The 20518-nt window shown below is 36.8% G+C and overlaps 1 protein-coding gene across 3 annotated transcripts in view; it reads right to left on the reverse strand.

The window, feature by feature from the left end:
- NSF (N-ethylmaleimide sensitive factor, vesicle fusing ATPase) overlaps positions 1-20518 on the reverse strand; it is a 145029-nt gene that overhangs the window by 31605 nt on the left and 92906 nt on the right. For all 3 annotated transcript variants that reach the window (XM_035721208.2, XM_049114627.1, XM_049114628.1), the window contains exons 13-16: positions 17885-17980; positions 15219-15375; positions 13118-13251; positions 3-69 (exon numbers count right to left, since the gene is read on the reverse strand). In XM_035721208.2, the coding sequence (XP_035577101.1) occupies positions 3-69; positions 13118-13251; positions 15219-15375; positions 17885-17980 (454 nt within the window). The remainder of the gene's footprint in view (positions 1-2; positions 70-13117; positions 13252-15218; positions 15376-17884; positions 17981-20518) is intronic.

Consider the following 20518-nt stretch of genomic DNA (forward strand, 5'->3'; position numbering starts at 1 on the left):
ACCAAGCAGTCTCTCAATGTCATCCACAACCACACAACTAAGCTGGGATTTGTACGCATCATCAAAGATCTGGAAGAAAGTAAAACCACTTATTATCTCACTGTTCTCCATAATTATGACAATTTCCAAGAAGATAAAATTTAGTTAATTATTGAGCAATGCCTAACAAAGCACAGTATAGCACCAATATTTCAGACACTACATTAGAACTTAGCAGAAAATAGGATTTTAGAACTAAGAGTTCTTGCTATATACAAATGAGGAAATTGAGGCCCAAAGCAGTTAAATAACTTGCTCAAGATGACACAACTGGATCATGGCTGAGCAAGAAGAGTAATGCTGTTTTCAGCCCCCACAAGGTGGATATGTCATATCTGAACACGCTGAGGAACAGCTAGTTATGAATCAACTGACAAATCCCATCAAGTATATCACAGTGGTCTCTCCCAAGTCAGGATTGTGATTTCAGGTTATGATTCAAGAGCTAGATAGAGCCATGAGGGATGTGTAGAATAAAACTGAATGTCATTTTATTATCTATAAGAATTGTAGCCTTGTTGGGATGCCTGGGTGGCTAAGCAGTTGAGCATCTGCCTTCAGCTCAGGGGATGATCCCGGAATCCCAGGATCAAGTCCCACATCAGGATCCTTGCAGGGAGCCTTCTTGTCTCTCTGCCTATGTCTCTGCCTCTCTCTCTGTGTCTTTCATAAAATCAGAAAGAAAAAAAAAAAGGAAGGAAAGAAGGAAAGGAAAGGAAAGGAAAGGAAAGGAAAGGAAAGGAAAGGAAAGGAAAGGAAAGGAAAGGAAAGGAAAGGAGGGAGGGAGGGAGGGAGGGAGGGAGGGAGGGAGGGAGGGAGGGAGGAGAAAGAAAGAAAAGAAAGAAAAGAAAGAAAGAAAAGAAAGAAAAGAAAGAAAAGAAAGAAAAGAAAGAAAAGAAAGAAAAGAAAGAAAAGAAAGAAAAGAAAGAAAAGAAAGAAAAGAAAGAAAAGAAAGAAAGAAAGAAAGAAAGAAAGAAAGAAAGAAAGAAAGAAAGAAAGAATTGTGGCCCTGGTAAGCAGGAACATTGAGAGAACAGAATCCTGTTCACTCCAATCAGACCGTAATGGTCAAAACATTTACAGAAGAATTAAAGTTGGTTACAAAGGATCAGAGAGATGTATCTTTAGAACCATAAAAAACAGTACACAGTCTTAAGACAGTGAAAGAAATGCAAATTAAAGCAAGCTATATCCTTGTCAGGATATAGCAATTTCAAACCAGACAGAAGATTTAACTTATGTATAAGGTGAATGTGAGTGCCCATAGCTTTGAGTCCAGCCTTTTCATAAATGTGGGGGTTCCTATTCTAGGACTATAACTGGAGTTCAGGGCACCCAATGGATGTCATCTGTAAGAATTAATTCCTGCATTCCAGGCCAGTCTTTCTGGTTGATAAATAACCTCAGTGTACCAAGATGGTAACCACTCCTCCACCCATCTTGCTCGAAGTAGCATAATATTCCTTAGTCATTTTTTTAAAAAGATTTTTTACTTATTTATTTATTCATAGAGACACAGAGAGAGAGAGAAAGAGGCAGAGACACAGGCAGAGAGAGAAGCAGGCTCCACGCAGGGAGCCCGACGCGGGACTCCATCCTGGGTCTCCAGGATCACACCCCGGGCTGCAGGCGGCGCTAAACTGCTGCTGCCCTCCTTAGTCGTTTTTAACCACTGATGATTAAGTATTAGGTACAGAAATAAAGTAAAACAAGCTTTCAGTATTAATATTTTTCATATTAAATTTAAAGACAATTTGTAAATATTTGGTCTCGAAAGTATTTCTAATTAAAAAAATTATCATATTAAGATTAATAGATTAGCCTTGCTGGTTTAATTTAAAATATGCCATTGAATAATTCATTTTGATAAACTTTTATGTTGGAAGGTAAAAGATACCTTTAGTAGCCTTACAAATGGTAAAAATAATCTAAGATTCACCATACTTATATGATAGTTGTATTTTAATTTACTACTAAATAAATATAGTTACTCTGAAACTCAATGTTTTGTTAGGCAAACAACTGAAGTACTTTAAAGAGATAATAAAGGGTGGGTCAGTTGGTTAATTGTCTGCCTTTGGCTCAGATGATCCTGGAGTCCTGCGACTGAGCTGACTGAGCCCTGTATAGGGCTCCCGGCTCAGCATGGAGCCTGCTTCTCCCTCTGTTCCTCACCCTGCTCATGCTCTCTATTTCTCTCATTTTCTGTCTCAAATAAATCAATAAAATATTTTTTAAAAAAAGAGAAAATAAAACATTTGAAATATGTAAATATAGTTTTAAATATTTAAAGAAATTTAAGTGTAAAAGTTCCCTTTTAAGGAACTGCTAAATTTCACTAAACCTACAAATAGAATAAGAAATGTAATGGGACTTTTTAAAAATTTGTTTTCCCTCGCCCGTCACGCAACGCACGTTCGTGGGGAACCTGGTGCTAAACCATTCGTAGACGACCTGCTTCTGGGTCGGGGTTTCGTACGTAGCAGAGCAGCTCCCTCGCTGCGATCTATTGAAAGTCAGCCCTCGACACAAGGGTTTGTAAAAAAGAAAAAAAAAAAAAAAAAAAGTAAAAAAAAAAAAAAAAAAAAAAAAATAAAAATTTGTTTTCTTTTGTGTTGAAAACTACATTTTAAATTACAAAATTTTAATATGTTGACTTTTCATTTTTTAAACCTTAAATTAGTGATAGTCTTTTTAATGCTCAAAAGTCACCTTCAAAGATGCAAAACAAAAACATGGCAAAACAAATCAAGTTCCTCCTATCACACTATCTGTCCTTTAAGGTAGGAATTGTCTTCTTTAGTATTATGTTTTTAATGTCTGACACCGTGCTGGTGCTTAATAAATGTTTCCTATATGCATGTATGAAAGAAAGCCTCTGTTGCTTTCCTTTGCACCATCATCCCCTTTACCCCTCCCTCACTCTCTCATACTGTGTTAAAATTCCATTTACTCTTTCATCCTTAGCTACCTGTCTCCCCATTGGATTGTGAGGTAGATTCATGTTGATTCATGTGATTCATGTTGTCCCAAGGATCCAGCACAGAACAGTATTTATCCTTGCCCAGTGAATTCAGTGGTTGAAACAACAGAAGTTCTAATTCCATCTTGCCCTAAATCACTGGTCTCTGTTCTGCTCTGGTACAGCATCTTGTATATTGTGTACATATTAAGGATTCATTATATTCTTCTCTGTATTATACTAGAATATAAGCGCTTTGAAGGCAAATACACCTTAATCTCTTTGTATCCTCACATCATTTAATATAATGCCTTAGTAGAAAGTAATCAATAAATATTGACTGTAAGAATAAATATGCATCTTATATTTTAAAAATGTTATTCATTTATTTGAGAGAGTGTGTGCACAAGCAGTGGGGAGAGGCAGAGAAAAAGGGAGCAGCAGACTCCTCAATGAGCAGGAAGCCTGCAGCAGGACTCAATCCCAGGACACAGAGATCATGACCAGAGCCAAAGGCAGACACTTAACCAACTGAGTCACCCAGGTCCCCCATAAATATGCATTTTAAATTCAGGCAGAAATATCAAGTGAGTAGTTGGAGACATATGACTGAAGTCAGGGTATGGAGCTTACCCTCAGGGCAGTGACTGCTGAAACCATGCAAGGGGATGATACCTCAAGGAGAAATGGCAGAGGTAAAAGAATAACGAAGTAAGTACCAAATCTTGGGAGTGTTGCTCTATGCATTCACTCAGCAAATATTTTCGAATTCCTATTATGTGTCAAGTATCAATGAAGATAATGGAGAGAGGAATGAATAAAACTAACATGATCCTACCTCCACAAAGCTTGGAGTGGGGGAAGCAGGTCACAAGTAACAATAATAAAGCATGATGCTACTGTAAGGCTGCAGGAAATATGAGATGAGATGGTAGTACATACAAAAGAGCTGTGGTAGTCACTGTGGATACACACACACATGCTAGTTTTCTTTCTACCATGTGATAGGATTGTAGTTCCCCATCCCTTCTCAAGGTAGGGAGGACTATGGGGCTTGGTTCAGCTAATGAAACATGACTGGATATATATCACTTTCTGAAAGGAGCTTTAGAGCTCCTGCCTGATTCACCATATTCCTTTTATCCTGCTATCCTTGGCTATCATGATCTTACATGTGAGAGGGAGCTTCTATTATGTTTTAGTTTGAGTCTCTGAGAAGCTACAATGAGCAGAGCTCCCCCTCTGAGCCATGATGGACATGCAGTATGAGCAGGAAATAAATTTTGTTAAGTCACTGAGATTTGGGTGTTGCTCATTATTGCAGCATAACTTAGCCTATCATAACTGACACGGAGGATTATGGAGTCAATGATGGTGTCCTAAATTTAGGAAGTAACATTTAAGCTGACATCCGAAGGATAAACAACCAGTGGAAAATGGGGAAGAAAGTGTTCGAAGCAGAATGCACTGAATATTAGGAGGCTCAGAGTGAGAAAATTCAGGAGCACTGCAGAAACTGACATATAGTCAGTAAGAATTAAAATGAAGAGGTGCTGGTGTGGTGGTATCTGTGGGGAATGTTAGGTGAGAAATGAAGCAAAAGAGGTAACCAAAGGGCCTGAACATGGAGAGTCTTACGAATTTCACACCAGTTGAAATTTTATTGTAAAGGCAATAAAAAGCCACTGAAGGATTTTATTTTATTTATTTTTTTCACTGAAGGATTCTAAACTACAGACCACCATGTCAGGTTTATGATTTAGAAATATTTTTCTGGCTGATGTAGAGAAAAGCATCAGAGGGGAGTAATGATTGTTTAATACTGTAGAACACCAGGTGAAAGATAATGGTGGTCTGGAAGTGGGAAGGGGAGTGGGTGTTCTGATAAATGGATGGATTCTAGAGATATTTAGGAAGCAGAACTGAATGGACTTGGCAATGAATGAATGTGGTAATGAGGAGGAAACTAGAGTCAAGGGTTCTTTTTGGTTTGGCTACTGAAATAGGACTGAGGAGAAGCTGGTTTGGAGATGGATTATGAGTATATGTAAAGAGAGGAACCCTTTACCTTTCCCCACACTACCCCCTCCACCACTCCCCCAAAAAGGGGAAGAAAAACAGGACATTTATTTCAGTCTCTTGATACATAATGATCAAATTTTGAGTTGGTGAATCCAAGACAGGAGAAAAGTTCAGGAGCAGTTTCACCATGTTTCTTGGCTATTTTTTCTTTTAAAAAAAGAGTGAACCAAGATAGCAGTCACTGTGGTATCCTATAAACTCTGGTGATATCAAGGAGTCACTGGAAATAATGCTTGCTTTTCAAATCATTTTTCAGAATTCTACTAAAGGCTCTGATGCAAGCATATAATTCTGTCAGGCTGTAATATCATGGATTTGAGCCACAGGGGCCTGGGACTGGCTATTTGCAGGACTACATTTTTCCTTAATCAGCCCTTTTCCCTTCCCAAGAATAGTATAGAGCTTTCACACAGCTACAGGAACCTTATTAAGGACATTGCTGGGGTCAAAACTGATGATAAACTGGTATGCTGTCGCACCAATTTATCTCAGATATCGTGTTCATGAAGCATTACAAATCACTTCATAGCTGACTGCATGATTTACCTATAAGATTTGAGAAGAAAAGTACCTACGGCAGTCATTTAATGTAGGTGGTTTTTTTTTCTTTTTTTACAGACAGCTTTTAATGTACTAATTACTATCATGAGGAGAAGAGCACTCACAGTTCTCTTAACAACCTACTAACCATGACAAAGGCTGTGCAATTCCAGTTGTAACTTGACCAGTTTCAGTTGACAGGTCAACTGAAACTCCTTGGGTAGCAACTCTGCTCTCATTTAAATATACACACCCCTTTCACTTCTTACATACATAATTCTTTACCTTAGCTATTCACTAGTGTAATATAAGGTCACCACTCTTCCTCTAGATCCTCATTTTCAGCCTGGTGTCCTCAACCCCTTCCATTCTTGGCCCCCTGGCCCAGGCCCCAGGATAATCTTCAGTAAGAGGACAGACCTGACTGGCAAGTACATGCGCTTAGCTGTCAGGTGAAAATCTAAGTGAGATATTTACATAGTGAGCTTGGAAGTTCTACCACAACTTTAGGTAGATAAATCCAGAAAAGAGAAGAGGTACCAGAAGAAAGATGCAGAAAAAATAAAATTGTACAAACTGCTCCAGCTAGAGCAGTACAAATCAAGTGTCAAACTTGCCCCTACTAACACACGGCACATGGCAGATACACAGTGCCTGCTCCAGATCAAATGGTGTCAAACAACAGTTAGGCAGATGGGCTGAAGCCAGCACTAGTGGCTGTATCTCAAAGACTCTTTAAAAATTACTTTAAATTCAGATCCTCTCATTTAGTAAGATAAAAAAAGTATGTATGATGCTCAAGCCTTTTCTTGTTGGAAAGGTTATCAGTTTGGGATGAGTAAATAGCTATCATGCAAACCAGGACACCTGAAAAGGGGGCATTGTTAATAATCATGCTGGAATAACAGGTAAAAACAGGATTGCTCAAAGCAAATTGGAATGTCTGGTCATCCTAGTTTTATCAGGACATTTCCTGTAGAGCAGGCAAAATTATCAGTATATATAGTCTTAGCATCTGGTGAGAAGTCTGAAAGAGAAGGCTAAAGAAAAAGAATCTGAAGAACTGAAGAAAGAAAAAGTGTGTGAAAGAGTGGCATCAGTCAACACGGACATAATGAGAGGTCTTTTCTAGAAGATGAATAGTATCTCTAGAAAACACAGAATCCCACAGTCTATTTCTGCTCTCTGGTACCGCCTCTCTTGTGTGCAAAGGTAGGTAGTGTCTCATAAGAGACAAAATAAAATATGAGGAACCTGGGCTGAAGGCAAGAACATGCTGGATGCACTATGCAACCAGAGGAAAGGGAGGCGTGGTGCTTCTGCCACACAGAGGTTGGGACAGGTCTGAATATGGTCCTCAAAGACACTGTGAGCTCTTCTAGGCACACAGCCCACTCCTGGAATCTACAGACAGGCTGGGAGCCACCTGTGTGTAGGGGAGGGGCAGCAGCTGCAGATTCTGGAGTCTACATGAATACAAATGGGAACACGCCAGCATTAGCTCCATGTTAATCCCAGCCTTTCAGAATCATAAACCACAGCAAAGCATGTTCTAAGTGGATTCAGTCCTCCATTTTCTATAACCTCATTAGTGCTCTGAGGTAAGTAAAGCCAAATTCTCTGGTTCTTCTGGGGCTGAAAGAGTTCATCTCAATTCTGAAGTGGTTGGCGTGAAGTACCTAGTTAGTAGGAATCTGATGACAGTAGGAATCTGATGACTTAGAAAATCCCTAATGTAGTAAATCTGTCAGCAATTAATTGAAAGCATACCCTAATCATATTTGGTAGCATATAAAAACGTAAATGAGCAAATTCAAATCGGTGCTATCAGTAATAATCTCTAGTTTCTAAAAATAACTTGGGAGTAGATCAAGCAAACATTAGCTGTCTTCTAATGAAACTGCCTCAGGAAGTGGACCTAAACTTTTGGCAATGCACTAAAGCTTCCTGGAATGACCTTAAAATCCCTCATTTGTTCTCCCTGCTTTTCAGGAAAAATTCTTACATTTTTTTACATAACACAAACCCCAGAGTGGGGTATTCTTAATAATATAAAAAGTCACAGGGTTTCAGAAGTTCTACTAAAGATTGCACCATCCTCCTTTGTGTGCCAGAGGTACAAATGCCAAAAGACAAAGTGTATTAAACAAAACAACATGCACCCACCCCCTAGCTGTACAGGGACCAGTAGTTACTTCCGGAGTGTCCACTTCTCTCAGTTAATACATGCACAAACTTCGACAAATCAGCTACATGATATATTAGGATGTTAACCAAAAACATCCAAATTCTGTTGCTTAGTAACTGCTGTCAAAAGATCCAATTTCCAGCTCTGCTCTTTGTATGGACTAAACCATGAAAAGAGGAGGATTAGGCACCATGATTCTGTTCTGTACAGACTACAATTTGCAGTGGGATTTACAGGAGCATATTCAAAGAAGATTATTTCCTTCTTGCAAAGCTAGTGGAAAGGAAAATTTCTTCCATTAATTTTCAGTCCTTTAAGAACAAGACTATATTATGTTAATAATGGGTATAGTTTTATAAATCACTGATATTCCTACTTAATTTTCTTCAAACAATTCAGTCACATCAGATTGTTCTATTTCATCTCTATACTGATTTTGTACTCAGAAACCATCAAGATTAGGTAATTAATTAAAATCAAACTCTACTGTTGTGTTCTTTTGTTCATTTAATGGCACTAACAGAACTAGTAAAACAGTTTTAAAATATATAGATGCAAATATGGATAAAAGAACTAAAATTTAAAAATAGAATGGAATTGTGAAACAAATATAAAATGGGAGGGGAGAGAAGATCTATAAGCACTTCAAATATCTTAATGGAACATATGGTATCTCCACCCACCCCACCCCCAAATGTGAGGATAATGGCAGTGTTGAGTTTATCTATGGAGAAAGGATTTATTAAGCAAATTAAGAGAAGTATAAGGTAAATTTTAAATTAATTGAAAATAAACTACTTTCCTATATTTTAGCACCATCCACATGTGAACAAGAAGCAATCGCTTAATTATAATTAAATCTAAGATACTCATTAAAGCAAGCCAAATGGCCCTCTCTACTAACAAAAACTCTTAACCTCTTGGTTTAAGTAATAAAATGGTATGTAAAGATATTCTATGAATCAAGTTAGAGCATCTCTCTTTAACAAAAATTAATGTGTTAAATTATATTAAATTGTAATATTTGAATTTCACTAACTATTGCCATTACAAAACATTTTTAAAAATCTTTCAAATTGAGCACTTGGTCATTAAAGTATAGCTGAGGAAATAATTTTAAATGCCAATCTTTTACCTCTCAAATTGGCAAAAAATATTTTAATTAATTAATTTTTTAAAAATTTATTTTTAAGTAATCTCTATACCCAACATGGGGTTGAACCCACAACCCTGAGATCAAGAGTCACACACTCCATTGACTGAGCCAGCAGGCGCCCTGGAAAAAAAAAAATATATTTTTTTTTTTGGAAAAAAATATTTTAATAACATCAAGTGTGGGTGAGAGTCCAAGGAAACGGACGCTCACATGATGGGGCTGCGAATGTAAACTGGTACAACTTATTGAAGAGGTGGACTTTATAAACTAGCAGTAACTTTACATAAGAGTTCTTATATCAATATTTATCAAAAATCTTCAAAATATTAATGTTTGACTTTAGCAATCCCAATTCTGAGAATTTATCCTAAGGAAACAACTGGAAATGTATATACAGTAATAATGATATATAAAAATAACTACTACACTCTATTGAGCACATATGATATCCCAAGGCGCTGCATGATACTTTACATAGATTATCATCTCTCTTAATTCTGAATATTATCTTCATTTCATAGGTGACAAAACAGAGGCTTATAGGTTAAGTGACTATAAGACCTGTTAAGTGTGTTGGAGCTGGGATTCAAATGCAGATCTATTTGAAACCTAAGCCTACGTTCTTAGCAAATAAAATGTGATGCTATTCTAAGAAAAATCTAGTAGGAAAATGGGGAGTAGTGATTTCCCTAGTTCAGTAGTTCTACAAAATATTATTTTTAATTGTGAAAAAACCTCAAAATAAACTAAATGTTCAGCAAAAGAGGACTGTTTAAACGAATATTACACAGCTATTAACGTAATGCTGAGATACATTTGAAAAAAAGGCAATACATTAAGTGAAAGCAGGTTTAAAGCAGTATGTCCATATGATCTCCAATACACAGAGTGTGTGTCTGAGTATAGAAGAAAACTGAAGGACAGATACAGACTCTCTTTTTATTTTCTTCTGTGCTCTTTTCTCTATTTTCTAAATTATTTTTGTGATTTAAAAAGCTGCACCTTTGGGGAGGAGCAGCACCTAAAAAGAAAGGCCCTCTCCAGAACTGATGAAAAATTACAGATTATTTGTTCTCTGAAGAAAGAAAGAAAGGAAAGAAAGGAAAGAAAGGACAGAAAGGAAGAAAGAAAGGAAGAAAGAAAGAAAGAAAGAAAGAAAGAAAGAAAGAAAGAAAGAAAGAAAGAAATTATCTTCCTATCCTAACACTAAAAATGAAGAGAGGAGAACAGCAGTGGGAGGTAGACTAGAAATACTGAGGAATGGCATTTATATTTCATTTTCAAAAGCAGCCTGGAAGTCTTAGCACCCTTAGACTGGTTTGAGCCCGCAGGCTTTTGTCAACCTATCATTAGGCAACAATGTGAAAACTATTTGCAGGGAAAGATTTTGCAATATTTCTAATATATTTCTAAGACTCCTATGCTTCATTCTTTTCTCTGTTCCTGTACTTTAGTTATAGGGAATGACATTTTTTTGCCAAGGAAAACCAAAGTCTCATATGAATTTATTATACTGATGACATGAAAATAATTTTTGTAACTTTAAGGGTGCATGGATGATCCAGACAGTGAATCATGAATTGAAACAATTTTGAATAAGCTTGTATAGACACTTACTTTTCTATTCCTTAGCCTTCCACTCATCTAAAACTCTACCTTGAAAGGCTTTAACAATTTAAAGATTAAATCGTAAGTTATTAAGCCATTAATTTAACCATTTAAGCCTCTAAACCCAGCACATATTACCTTCCCCCCTCAAGTCAATTTGCAAGAGATTAAAATAATAAAAATGATAATATCTCACACTTACAAAGCAGCTTTGATCTGTAGGAGCCTAAAGTGCTTTTTTAAAACTTTATAGAAAAACTAGGACCATTCCACCCACATCTCAGAGTACATCTGAGGTAGAAGCTGGCAGCTGGTGAAAAGCAATGGAGTAATTTACCATCTACACAGGAGACTACTACTTTTGAACAAGTATAAGGAATAGATGGAGTTAGGGAAATGCAAACAGAATTAGCTGTTCAATTAAATACTACATTCGATGGCCACAGATACCAATGGCTATTATTTAAAGTTTCACTAGAGGAAGTTGTTTAGGTTCCCTTTAGAGGGGAAAAAAGTAAAAAACAAAGAAAAGCCACCCAACCAACATTAGGCAAGTTACTGGTTCTAGTGATTCTGTCTAGATTTTCCCCAGAAGGACAGATACTACTGGTTTCACTTCAGACACTGAATAAACAGACTATGATTTTTAAGTTCTTTTTGTGTCTGGCAACATTTCTCTCTCTTTCACACTCAAAGACCTTTATATAGAATTTTTTTTTTTAAGATTTTATTTATTTTACTTTGAGAAAGCGAGTGTGAGAGAGAGAGAGAGAGAGCACACAAGTGGGGTGGGGGCAGAGGGAGAAGCAGACTCCCCACTGAGCAGGGAGCCCAGCAAGATGCAGGGCTCATGATGCAGACTCGATCCCAGGACGCTGAGATCGTGACCTGAGCTGAAGGCAGACGCTTGACCGACTGAGCCACCCAGGTGCCCCATACAATATTTATCTTGATGCTGCAGTGTACAGGACAGGAATCCTGGTTCAAGCTCTGCCCACTCCATCCATTTGAAGCACGCTATTCGAACAATGTTCTGCCACCTGCACAAACAAGAAGCTAACTTCTCAAACTTTCTCTTTTTTTTTTTTTTGAGTCTGCTTCTTTTAAAACATTAATTTCCTCTTTAGTCTCTTCCCTTAAGAAAACCTAAAGCAATTGTATCCTCTATCTTTATAAAGTGGGGGCCTAGGAGCAAGGTTAAAGAATTTTGGAGCTGTTTTTATTAGGCAGCACCCCAATTCTCAAAGCTCTTTTCTCAGATCCTGATTTTCCCTAACAGTTCATATCTATGAAAGATCAAGCATGAAATATTGGATTTAAGTAAAAGAAATACTTCAACTAGATATAAAAAATAACTTCTTCATTGCCTGTGAGTATACCAAATCAGGAGAATTATCAGTAGGAACACAGGCTACCAAGTGACGTGAAACAGTCATTACATCTTCATCATTGACTTTTCTTTTTAGAGTAGCCACTTACTATCCTAGAAGCCTTATATGGCATTTGCTTGAATGTAAGAGAGATGGACCAGACGGTCTTAGAGTCCTCAGCTCTAGGATTCTATTCTATGTTGCTCTAACTTTCACTGACAGTTCAAAGTAGCTGCATTAAGAAGGTGACAAATGGCACTTAGAGAAAGGAAGAAGGATGAGGACTATGTTAAGTTGCCAAGCAGACTCTGATTGTTACCTAATAGACCACCATCCCTTTGTTGGGGTTTTGAGCATATCTTTCCAATGATATACCTCTGTTCTTTCCCAAACTACATAGTCAATCTAATTGACTCAAACAGTGCGATTCTGTACACTGATAAAAAAATCTGAAATGAATTTGCTCCACTCTATTCAAATACTTTTTTAAGATCTTATTTCTTTGTGAGAGAGACAGAGAGAAAGAAAGAGAGAGGAGGAGCAGAGGGAGAGGGACAAGCAGACTGCGCTGAGCACAGAGTCTGACATGGGGCTTAATCTCACGACTCTGAGATCATGACCTAAGCATAAATTAAGAATGAGACTCTGAAATGACAGCCATCAGGCACCCCTCTACTCAAGTATTTTTACTTTGAATTTTTTCAATCAAGTTAATACAAACTTAAGAAATGAAAATTAACTGTAATATGTATTAAACAAAACATAATTTGGGGGCATCTGGGTGGCTCAGTTAAGCATCTGCCTTTGGCTCAGGTCATGATCTCGGGGTCCTGGGATCAAGCCTTGTGTTGGTTTCCCTGCTCAGCAGAAGTCTGCTTCTCCCTCTCCCTCTGCTCCCCACCCCACTTGTGCTCTCATGCACAAATAAATAAAATCTTTTAGGAACCCCATAATTTGGAAGATTAAGCAATGCTAATAAAAATGCATTACAAAATCTACCTAAAATAGTTATTGTTTTACTCAAATTCTACTGATAATTTAGTTCCACTTGAGAATATAGTTGCTGTTGCTTTTACATATATACATGTACAAAGATAGATATACACATACATGTGTACGTGTACACGTATCTAAGAGATAGGAGATTAAAATGAAAGTAAAAATCTTGATACCTTCTTCATGGCCTGACACTTGGCTGTCTCAGAAAAGCCAATCATCTTATCAGGAGAACAGATCTTGATGAAGGGGAAGTTGGATTCCTCTGCAATCTTTGCTGCTAAAGCAGTCTTCCCACTATGAGGAGGGCCTGTATAAAGATACGCAAGTCAGGGAAAAAAAGCCAACCTAAGCAAAGGGGAATAAAACAAGTTTAAACCTTTATCCACAATGTACTGAGGTCTCAACTAGTTGCTCATTAACATTTCCTGACACAATTTCATAGCAGACATGTTTTCTCTTATTTATTAGCAACTAAACTTAATGAACTGATTAGCATTTCTCAAAGGTATGATGAAATACATTCCTTCTTTCTTTCTCACAGTCTTAATCTTTCAAACTTCTGGCTAAATATATAAAATGCAAGGTTGTTGTTTTTTTTCCCTAAAAAAAAAAAAAAAAGGAAAGAATGCATACAAATGCATATCTGTAACTCATGTTATTAGTTCCATCAAATCATATGTCTAACAAAAAATATGATCTTCTTAGAAGATGACATTGGGAGCAGGGAAAAAACTGTCTAATAGAAGCAAATGTGTCCTACAAAGCTAAAATTTTAAAGATTTAGGCCTTCTCATAAAGGCAATTGAATCTGTAAAATCAACTGTATTTAAACATCTCCTCCTCTTCCCTTCTGTGAACTGGAAGATGTGTCCCTCTTCCAACCATAAACCAACCAATTTTTCCTTCCCATCTTCTCAGGAACCTGACACTGACTGTATCTTCTTCCCCATATGTTCCATCTCTTCCTCTTCCCTATCACCCTTCCAACAGCATATCAGCATGCTTTAGCCTACCTAACAATTTAATAAACAGAGCAAAAAACTCTGGACTCACACTTCTCAACACCACTCCTTCTTTTACCTTTAAAATGGAACTTCTCTAAATAATTATCTACGCTGGCCACCTTCAGTTTTCATTTTCCCTCCATCCTCAAACAAACCCTATGGCTTCCACTGCCATTACATGGAACAGGCTTTCATCTGGGTCATCAATGACCTCCATGTCACCAAATCCAACAGATACTTTATCTGTTGGCTTCTCAGAAATATTTGATACAATGAACAACTCCTTTAAAAAAAGCAACATACTTTTCTTGACTTCTGTGATAGCGTCTTCTCTTTCTCCCCCTCTTACCTCTCTGGTTACTCTTGCTTAGTGTCCTTTGTCAACTCTTCCTGCTCTACTTGGTTCTTAAATATTGGCATTTGTCTAGCCAATGTCCCTTTCTGTTTCAATCCCCTTCCCACCCAGGCCTTTTTCACACACTGGTCCCTCCACCTCAAACATCTTCCCCAATTACTTTGCTGGGCCAGCTTCTCCTCATCCTTCAGGTCTTGGCTTAATGTGTTTCAGGGAGCCCTCACTCCCAGACTTTGGAAGGAATGAGATTCTGCTGTCATGTGGACTTAACAAACGTTTCTGTTGCACTAATTATAATTGTAAACAAGTAACTAGTGAATAGAATGTCATTGGCCTTTTTGTCTACTTGGTAAAATCCTAACTAATCCTTCAAAATCTAAATTAAACACCACCTTTAGCTTTCTTTGATCATCCCTAGGCAAAATAACTTGCATTCTCACACATCTTTACACATAAATACTGTACTTAAGAATTTGTTTACATGCCTTTGTTTTCATGACCAGACTGAACTCTGTGAATGTCTTTATATCCTTAGCAACTGGTTCAATGCCTAAAATTACTCAATGAATACTTATTTAATTGAATCGAGTACTATGAGGTATCATATAGTCTATTACATAAGATAGTACTTGGTGAATATGTAATTGACTCAGGTACTCTGTGGTAGCAGAAGTAACAGAAATTTAGATACTCTCCCACAAGAAAACTAGTGCTATCATTTATCAACAACATTCTACTCCAAGAAAACTTTAATTTATGCACAATACAAGTACATAGTCTGGATTACTATTTTTAGATAATGAAGAGATTTAGAATGGAAAATAATCCATTTTTCTGGAATATGCTAAATAAAAAACTTTGTAAAAGTGCTTTTTTTTTTTTTCTCTTACTCCCATCTCTTCATTTTTTTCTCACCTTCCAAAAGGACGCTAACCAGTGGTGTACGGTCACTATTTTTAGTCTGTTGAACCAGCAGCTCCCCATCTTCCAGAACTCGAGTAACTGGATCACCCCATTTGATAATACCATTCATAATGTAACTTGCATAATCCTCTTGGTTTGTGCCAAATGCCTATGGAGGAAAAGGATAATTTAAACCATTTTGGTTGTTAGTATAAAAACTAAAACACTTAAAAGTATAAAAGATGAGTAATAATTCCTACACACTAAAAGTGTTGAGCAATATCCTTATTAATGTAAAAAGTTTGAAAAACAAATAAAAGCAAAAACAAAATACCCATTACTTTATAATTCTTATTTAACCTTTACCCAGTAGTGAGTGGGGTATGGGGTGTGGGGAGTGGTGACTTAGGGTGACTTTGCATGATTTAGGAGAATAAAACAGATTCTTGGGTCAGATTCTACAAGAGCCTAAACCCTTGTAATCCCTGAGAAAGGGTAGTTCCAATGCGCTTGTTTCTGTAAGGAGTACACTAGTTGTGGCCTTCTATTAAGAACAAAGAGAAAAAGAGGTTATAGACTTAGAAATTAGAATCAGTTAGCTCAGCAGACAGAAATACTATCTTCACAATGACTGTAGGTGTCTCAGATTAAAATGGGAAATGAAGTGGTAATGAGAGGATCTTGTCCATATCAGCTTGGTGGTGGGGGACATATGCTAAATGGCACCAAGGTAAGCCTAGTTGTGTAAATATAAGAGTTAGAATGAGGTAGAAAGGAGTAGCTATAGTAAAAGACTATAAAGTATGAGAAAAAGGAAATAAAAGCAATACTATATATAATAATCTTATGTGTGCTCGCTACATATTAGAGCTTAAATCACATCCCTCTTCATTTTCAACTTCTACTTTCACATTGTAACTCCCATCAAGCCAGTTGCCAATAGGAGTCAGTAACATTAGTATTTAGTGACTTAAGTGAATTGTGTTTTCTTAAGGTTGACAAGTGAAGAAATGAGTAGGAACACATAACCCTACTCATTTCATAATCTAGGGATCACATATCTTGAGAATTTCAAATTTTAAAAAACTATCACATCCCTCAAAAAGTCAATTTTTCATCTCCCAACTTATGGAATGATTTTAACATTAGAACTTGTGGCCCAGGGACGCCTGGATGGCTCAGTGGTTGAGCGTCTGCCTTTGGTTCAGATTGTGATCTGTGGTCCTGGGATTGAGTCCTGCATCAGGCTCCTCAAAGGGAACCTGCTTCTCTCTCTGCTTATGTTTCTGCCCCTCTCTCCGACTCTCTCATGAATAAATACATAATTTTTTTAAAAGAACCTGTTGCTCATAGAAATCATTCTAATACTGTCTCTTAATATACAGTGGTCTCATTACTCTGTTATTTTACCACCAAATCATTTTGCAGACCACCTTCTCATCATTGCACACACTAGTCCTTTGATTCCTAAATAAAGAAGAAAGTTATAATTCCCTGGTCTGGATACAGGACACTAGATGGCCCTATAAAAAGTTATAAAAGAGGAGCCTAGGAAGCAATGGTTGAATGGCTACTGTAAGGAAACATGTAGACTGTCTGGCTTTTGTCTTTAATGATTCCAAGTACACCCTCCAAGTCTCAAAGAAACAGCAGGAAGATACCTGAACCAGGAAACAGTGACCCTCCCAGGCTAAACATACGTAGGAGTCTTCCTTACTTATTCTGTCATTTTATTTCCTGCCTTATCCCCTAGACCCATGTAATAAATAAAAGTTGTTAATTACTAGACTAAGTAAGTTATCTTAGTTTCCCCTTCCTGGTAGCCAAATTATTTGTCATTAAAAAAAATCTTGGGGTGGTAGAAGGGGAGGTGGGCGGGGGGTGGGGGTGACTGGGTGACAGGCACTGAGGTGGGCACTGACGGGATGAGCACTGGGTGTTATTCTATATGTTGGCAAATTGAACACAAATAAAAAATAAATTTATAAAAAATCTTGGAATAAATCAGGCTGTGCTCTAATATTTTCAGTAACTATTAAAAAGGACAAGAGCAAAAAATTAAATCATTTCCATTGCTCAATAACTTCTGAAAGTAATTAGTTTATATTTAAAAGTCACAATAATCATAAAAAAAGTAGACAGGGCTAAACCAAATTGATTTTTGTCTTTTAAGGAGATAGTTATAACAAATAATTACTGTCAAGAATATAGAATGAACTTATACAGACCAAATAAAAATAAAGAATAAACAATAAACAATACAACAGAAATATAGGCAAAAGACATGAATAGCATTTCACAGAAGACATTCATCTGACCAATAAACTTACAGAGAAATGCTTAACTTCATAAGTAATCAGTATGCAAATCAAGACTAAACTGAAACTTCATTTTACATCCAACTGAATTGCAAAAATTAAGTCTGACAATACCACGTGTTATGATATGGTGATCTCCCTATCATGAGAAGTAATTTAAATTAAGTACTGATTAATTACCCAGCCACCAGCATTAATGTGCAAATGTTTCTCATCCTGGTCACTTCCAATACTGAGATTTTCTGATTTTTAAAAGTATGTATGGTATAACCATTCAGAATATTGGGTAAAACAGCATTTACTTTTCTCTTGAATTATGGTCATTTTTTGGCTTATCCATCATTCAGTATTCATACTCACTGGTTTGATATCATTCTCCAAAGAAGCAAGGAAGTCTCCTCTTGTCACCTGCAGGCTCTCTGCTTTCTCCATGTCCACTTCCACCTTAGTACTGGCCTAATTAGAAATAAAAACGAAATGTAAGGACTTCCAAGATTTAAGAATATTTTCAGTCTAAGAACATAATACCCAAGGACTTAAAAAAGCGTTATTTTCACAGACAAAAAACATCTCTCAAATTCATATACATAACCTTTGCCTGAACAATTCCACTTCTAGGAATTTATCTCTGAATATATCCACAAATGTATGCAAAGTTACCTATATCAGGATATCCATTAGAATAATTTATAATAGCAGAAGATTAGAAGCAAATTAGAATGTCTAGAGGATATCAGTTCGGGAAATTATGACACATTTGTAACAAAGAACATTGAATAGCTTTTTAAAATATATATATATATATATATATTTATTTATTTATTTCAAAATAAGGCATGAAGAGGAGAAAATACATTCAGGGGGTCTCTCAGAACAGTGGTTCTCATCCTTGGCTGCATACCAGCATAACCTCTAGAGCCTTTAAAGATATACAGAAGCCCAGCCCCACTTCCCTCAGGATTTTGATTTCACAGGTCCAACAGAGGGTCCATACATTTATATTTTTATAAAGTGCCACAGGGGATTCTGATGCTCAACTAGGTTTGCGTGCCATTATTCTAGAAGACTATGGACCTACAACTTTGATTTGTAGTCATACTTTGTGGTTGAGAACCTATGTGCCAGCTCCAATATTCTGCTTACTGCACCTGGAGCTAACACTTAGAATAGACATCTGGAGAAGCATCAAGGCCTTTATCAGCACTTGGAGCTGCCTGGACCTGATGAGTGATTGAGATACCAACACATTTTTAAATGTGACTGGGCTCACTCCCAATAGCACAAGGCAAGTGAGTCAAATTTTTAAATGGCATTACGTTTTTTTAAAAAGGTATCTTTCAAAAAAATATGACTGTAAAACAAAAGTAGGTTAAGCAATATCAACCTTCCATCGATTATTATAAAATATGATTCATATTCTTTTAGAACAGATTGTTGAGACAAATGAAATGACAGACATTTTGTAAAAAGTCAGCCTTATGGGATAAAAGGAACTATGTCTGAAACTGGATCAAGATGGCAAACAGAACACATTTATCTCTCTCCTGACCCAAATCCCATGAAATGACAAAGTTAAAGAGAAAGGTTAAAAATCATGGAAGATACATCCAGAAATTTAACACTGACTGAAGAGGAGTCTCAGAAGGAAGAAGAGAAAGGATGACAGAGAAAAAACAACAGAAGACAGAAGAAAAAATGTTTTCCACAGCTGAATAAAAGGAGTATCTTTGCAGTTTAAAAGATTCAATGAGTGCTGGAGGGATGAGTAAAAAAAAAAAAAATCCCACACCTGTCGAGACACACTGTTGTAAACTATCACAACACCAAAGGTGAAGAGGAAGTCCTTGAACCTTTTGGGGAGAGAGATTCAAGTTAGCTGCAAAGAAACCAGAATAAAACTGGCATCTCTCACCAGTAATACTAGAAACTAGATGACAATGTGGTCTTCAAAAATATACCCAGCTATCTCCACCAGAAAATAATCCTCACATGCACTTAGGGAGGTACAGGCAAGCACTTTCACAATAGTATTATGTACTGTTCTAGGTACTAGAGACATATCAGAATATAAAACTGACAGGATTCCTGCCCTCATGGATCTTACATTTTAAATTATGCTATAATATTCTAGAATACTGAACATTTGTCCAAAATAATGAAGACTTATAAATACAGACATGGAAAGCTATCTAAGATACACTGTCAAGTGAAAAATATAAACTGTAGTATAATTCCACTGATTTTTTCTTTAAAAAGCGCACATACAAAAAAAAAAGCGCGCACACACACATGAATGTAAATGTAAGGAAAACAGACTATGAAGATATAACCCAAACACTGGCTATTTCTGGAGAGGGAAAGGGAAGGGGTATTTCAGATAGCCTTTTTCACTTTTCCCTTTATCACTTGGCATCCTTGAGTCTTCTACAAAGAGAATGTACTCATACCTGACTTCTATATTTTTAAAAAGAAAGTAACAAATAACATTTAAGTAGATACAATAGATTCTACTTAAATACAGAGAACAATTACCATTTAAATTATTAATAGGGTTTTCATTGGCACATATTAGGCATTTAATAAATATTAACCACATTCAGGGTACCCGAGTGGCTCAGTTGGTTGAGTCCAATGATTGGTTTAACTCAGGTCATAATCTCAGGATCATGCGATCGAGCCCCACATCAAGCTTCATGCTTGATATGGAGTCTGCCTGAGAGATTCTTTCTCCTGCTCCCTCTCCCTCTGCTCCTCCTCCTATTCATGTTCTCAAACAAACAAAATTAACCACATTTATTTGACATTTCTTTTGTTTGTTTTTTATTTATTTATTTATTTATTTATTTATTTATTTATTTATTTATTTATTCATGAGAGACACAGAGAGAAAGAGAGAGAAGAGAGAGACAGAGACATAGGCAGAGAGAGAAGCAGGCTCCATGCAGGGAGCTTGATGTAGGACTTGATCCCGGGACTCGATCCCAGGACTCCAGG

Source organism: Canis lupus, chromosome 9, assembly GCF_003254725.2.
Source record: "Canis lupus dingo isolate Sandy chromosome 9, ASM325472v2, whole genome shotgun sequence".
Lineage (NCBI taxonomy): Eukaryota > Metazoa > Chordata > Mammalia > Carnivora > Canidae > Canis > Canis lupus.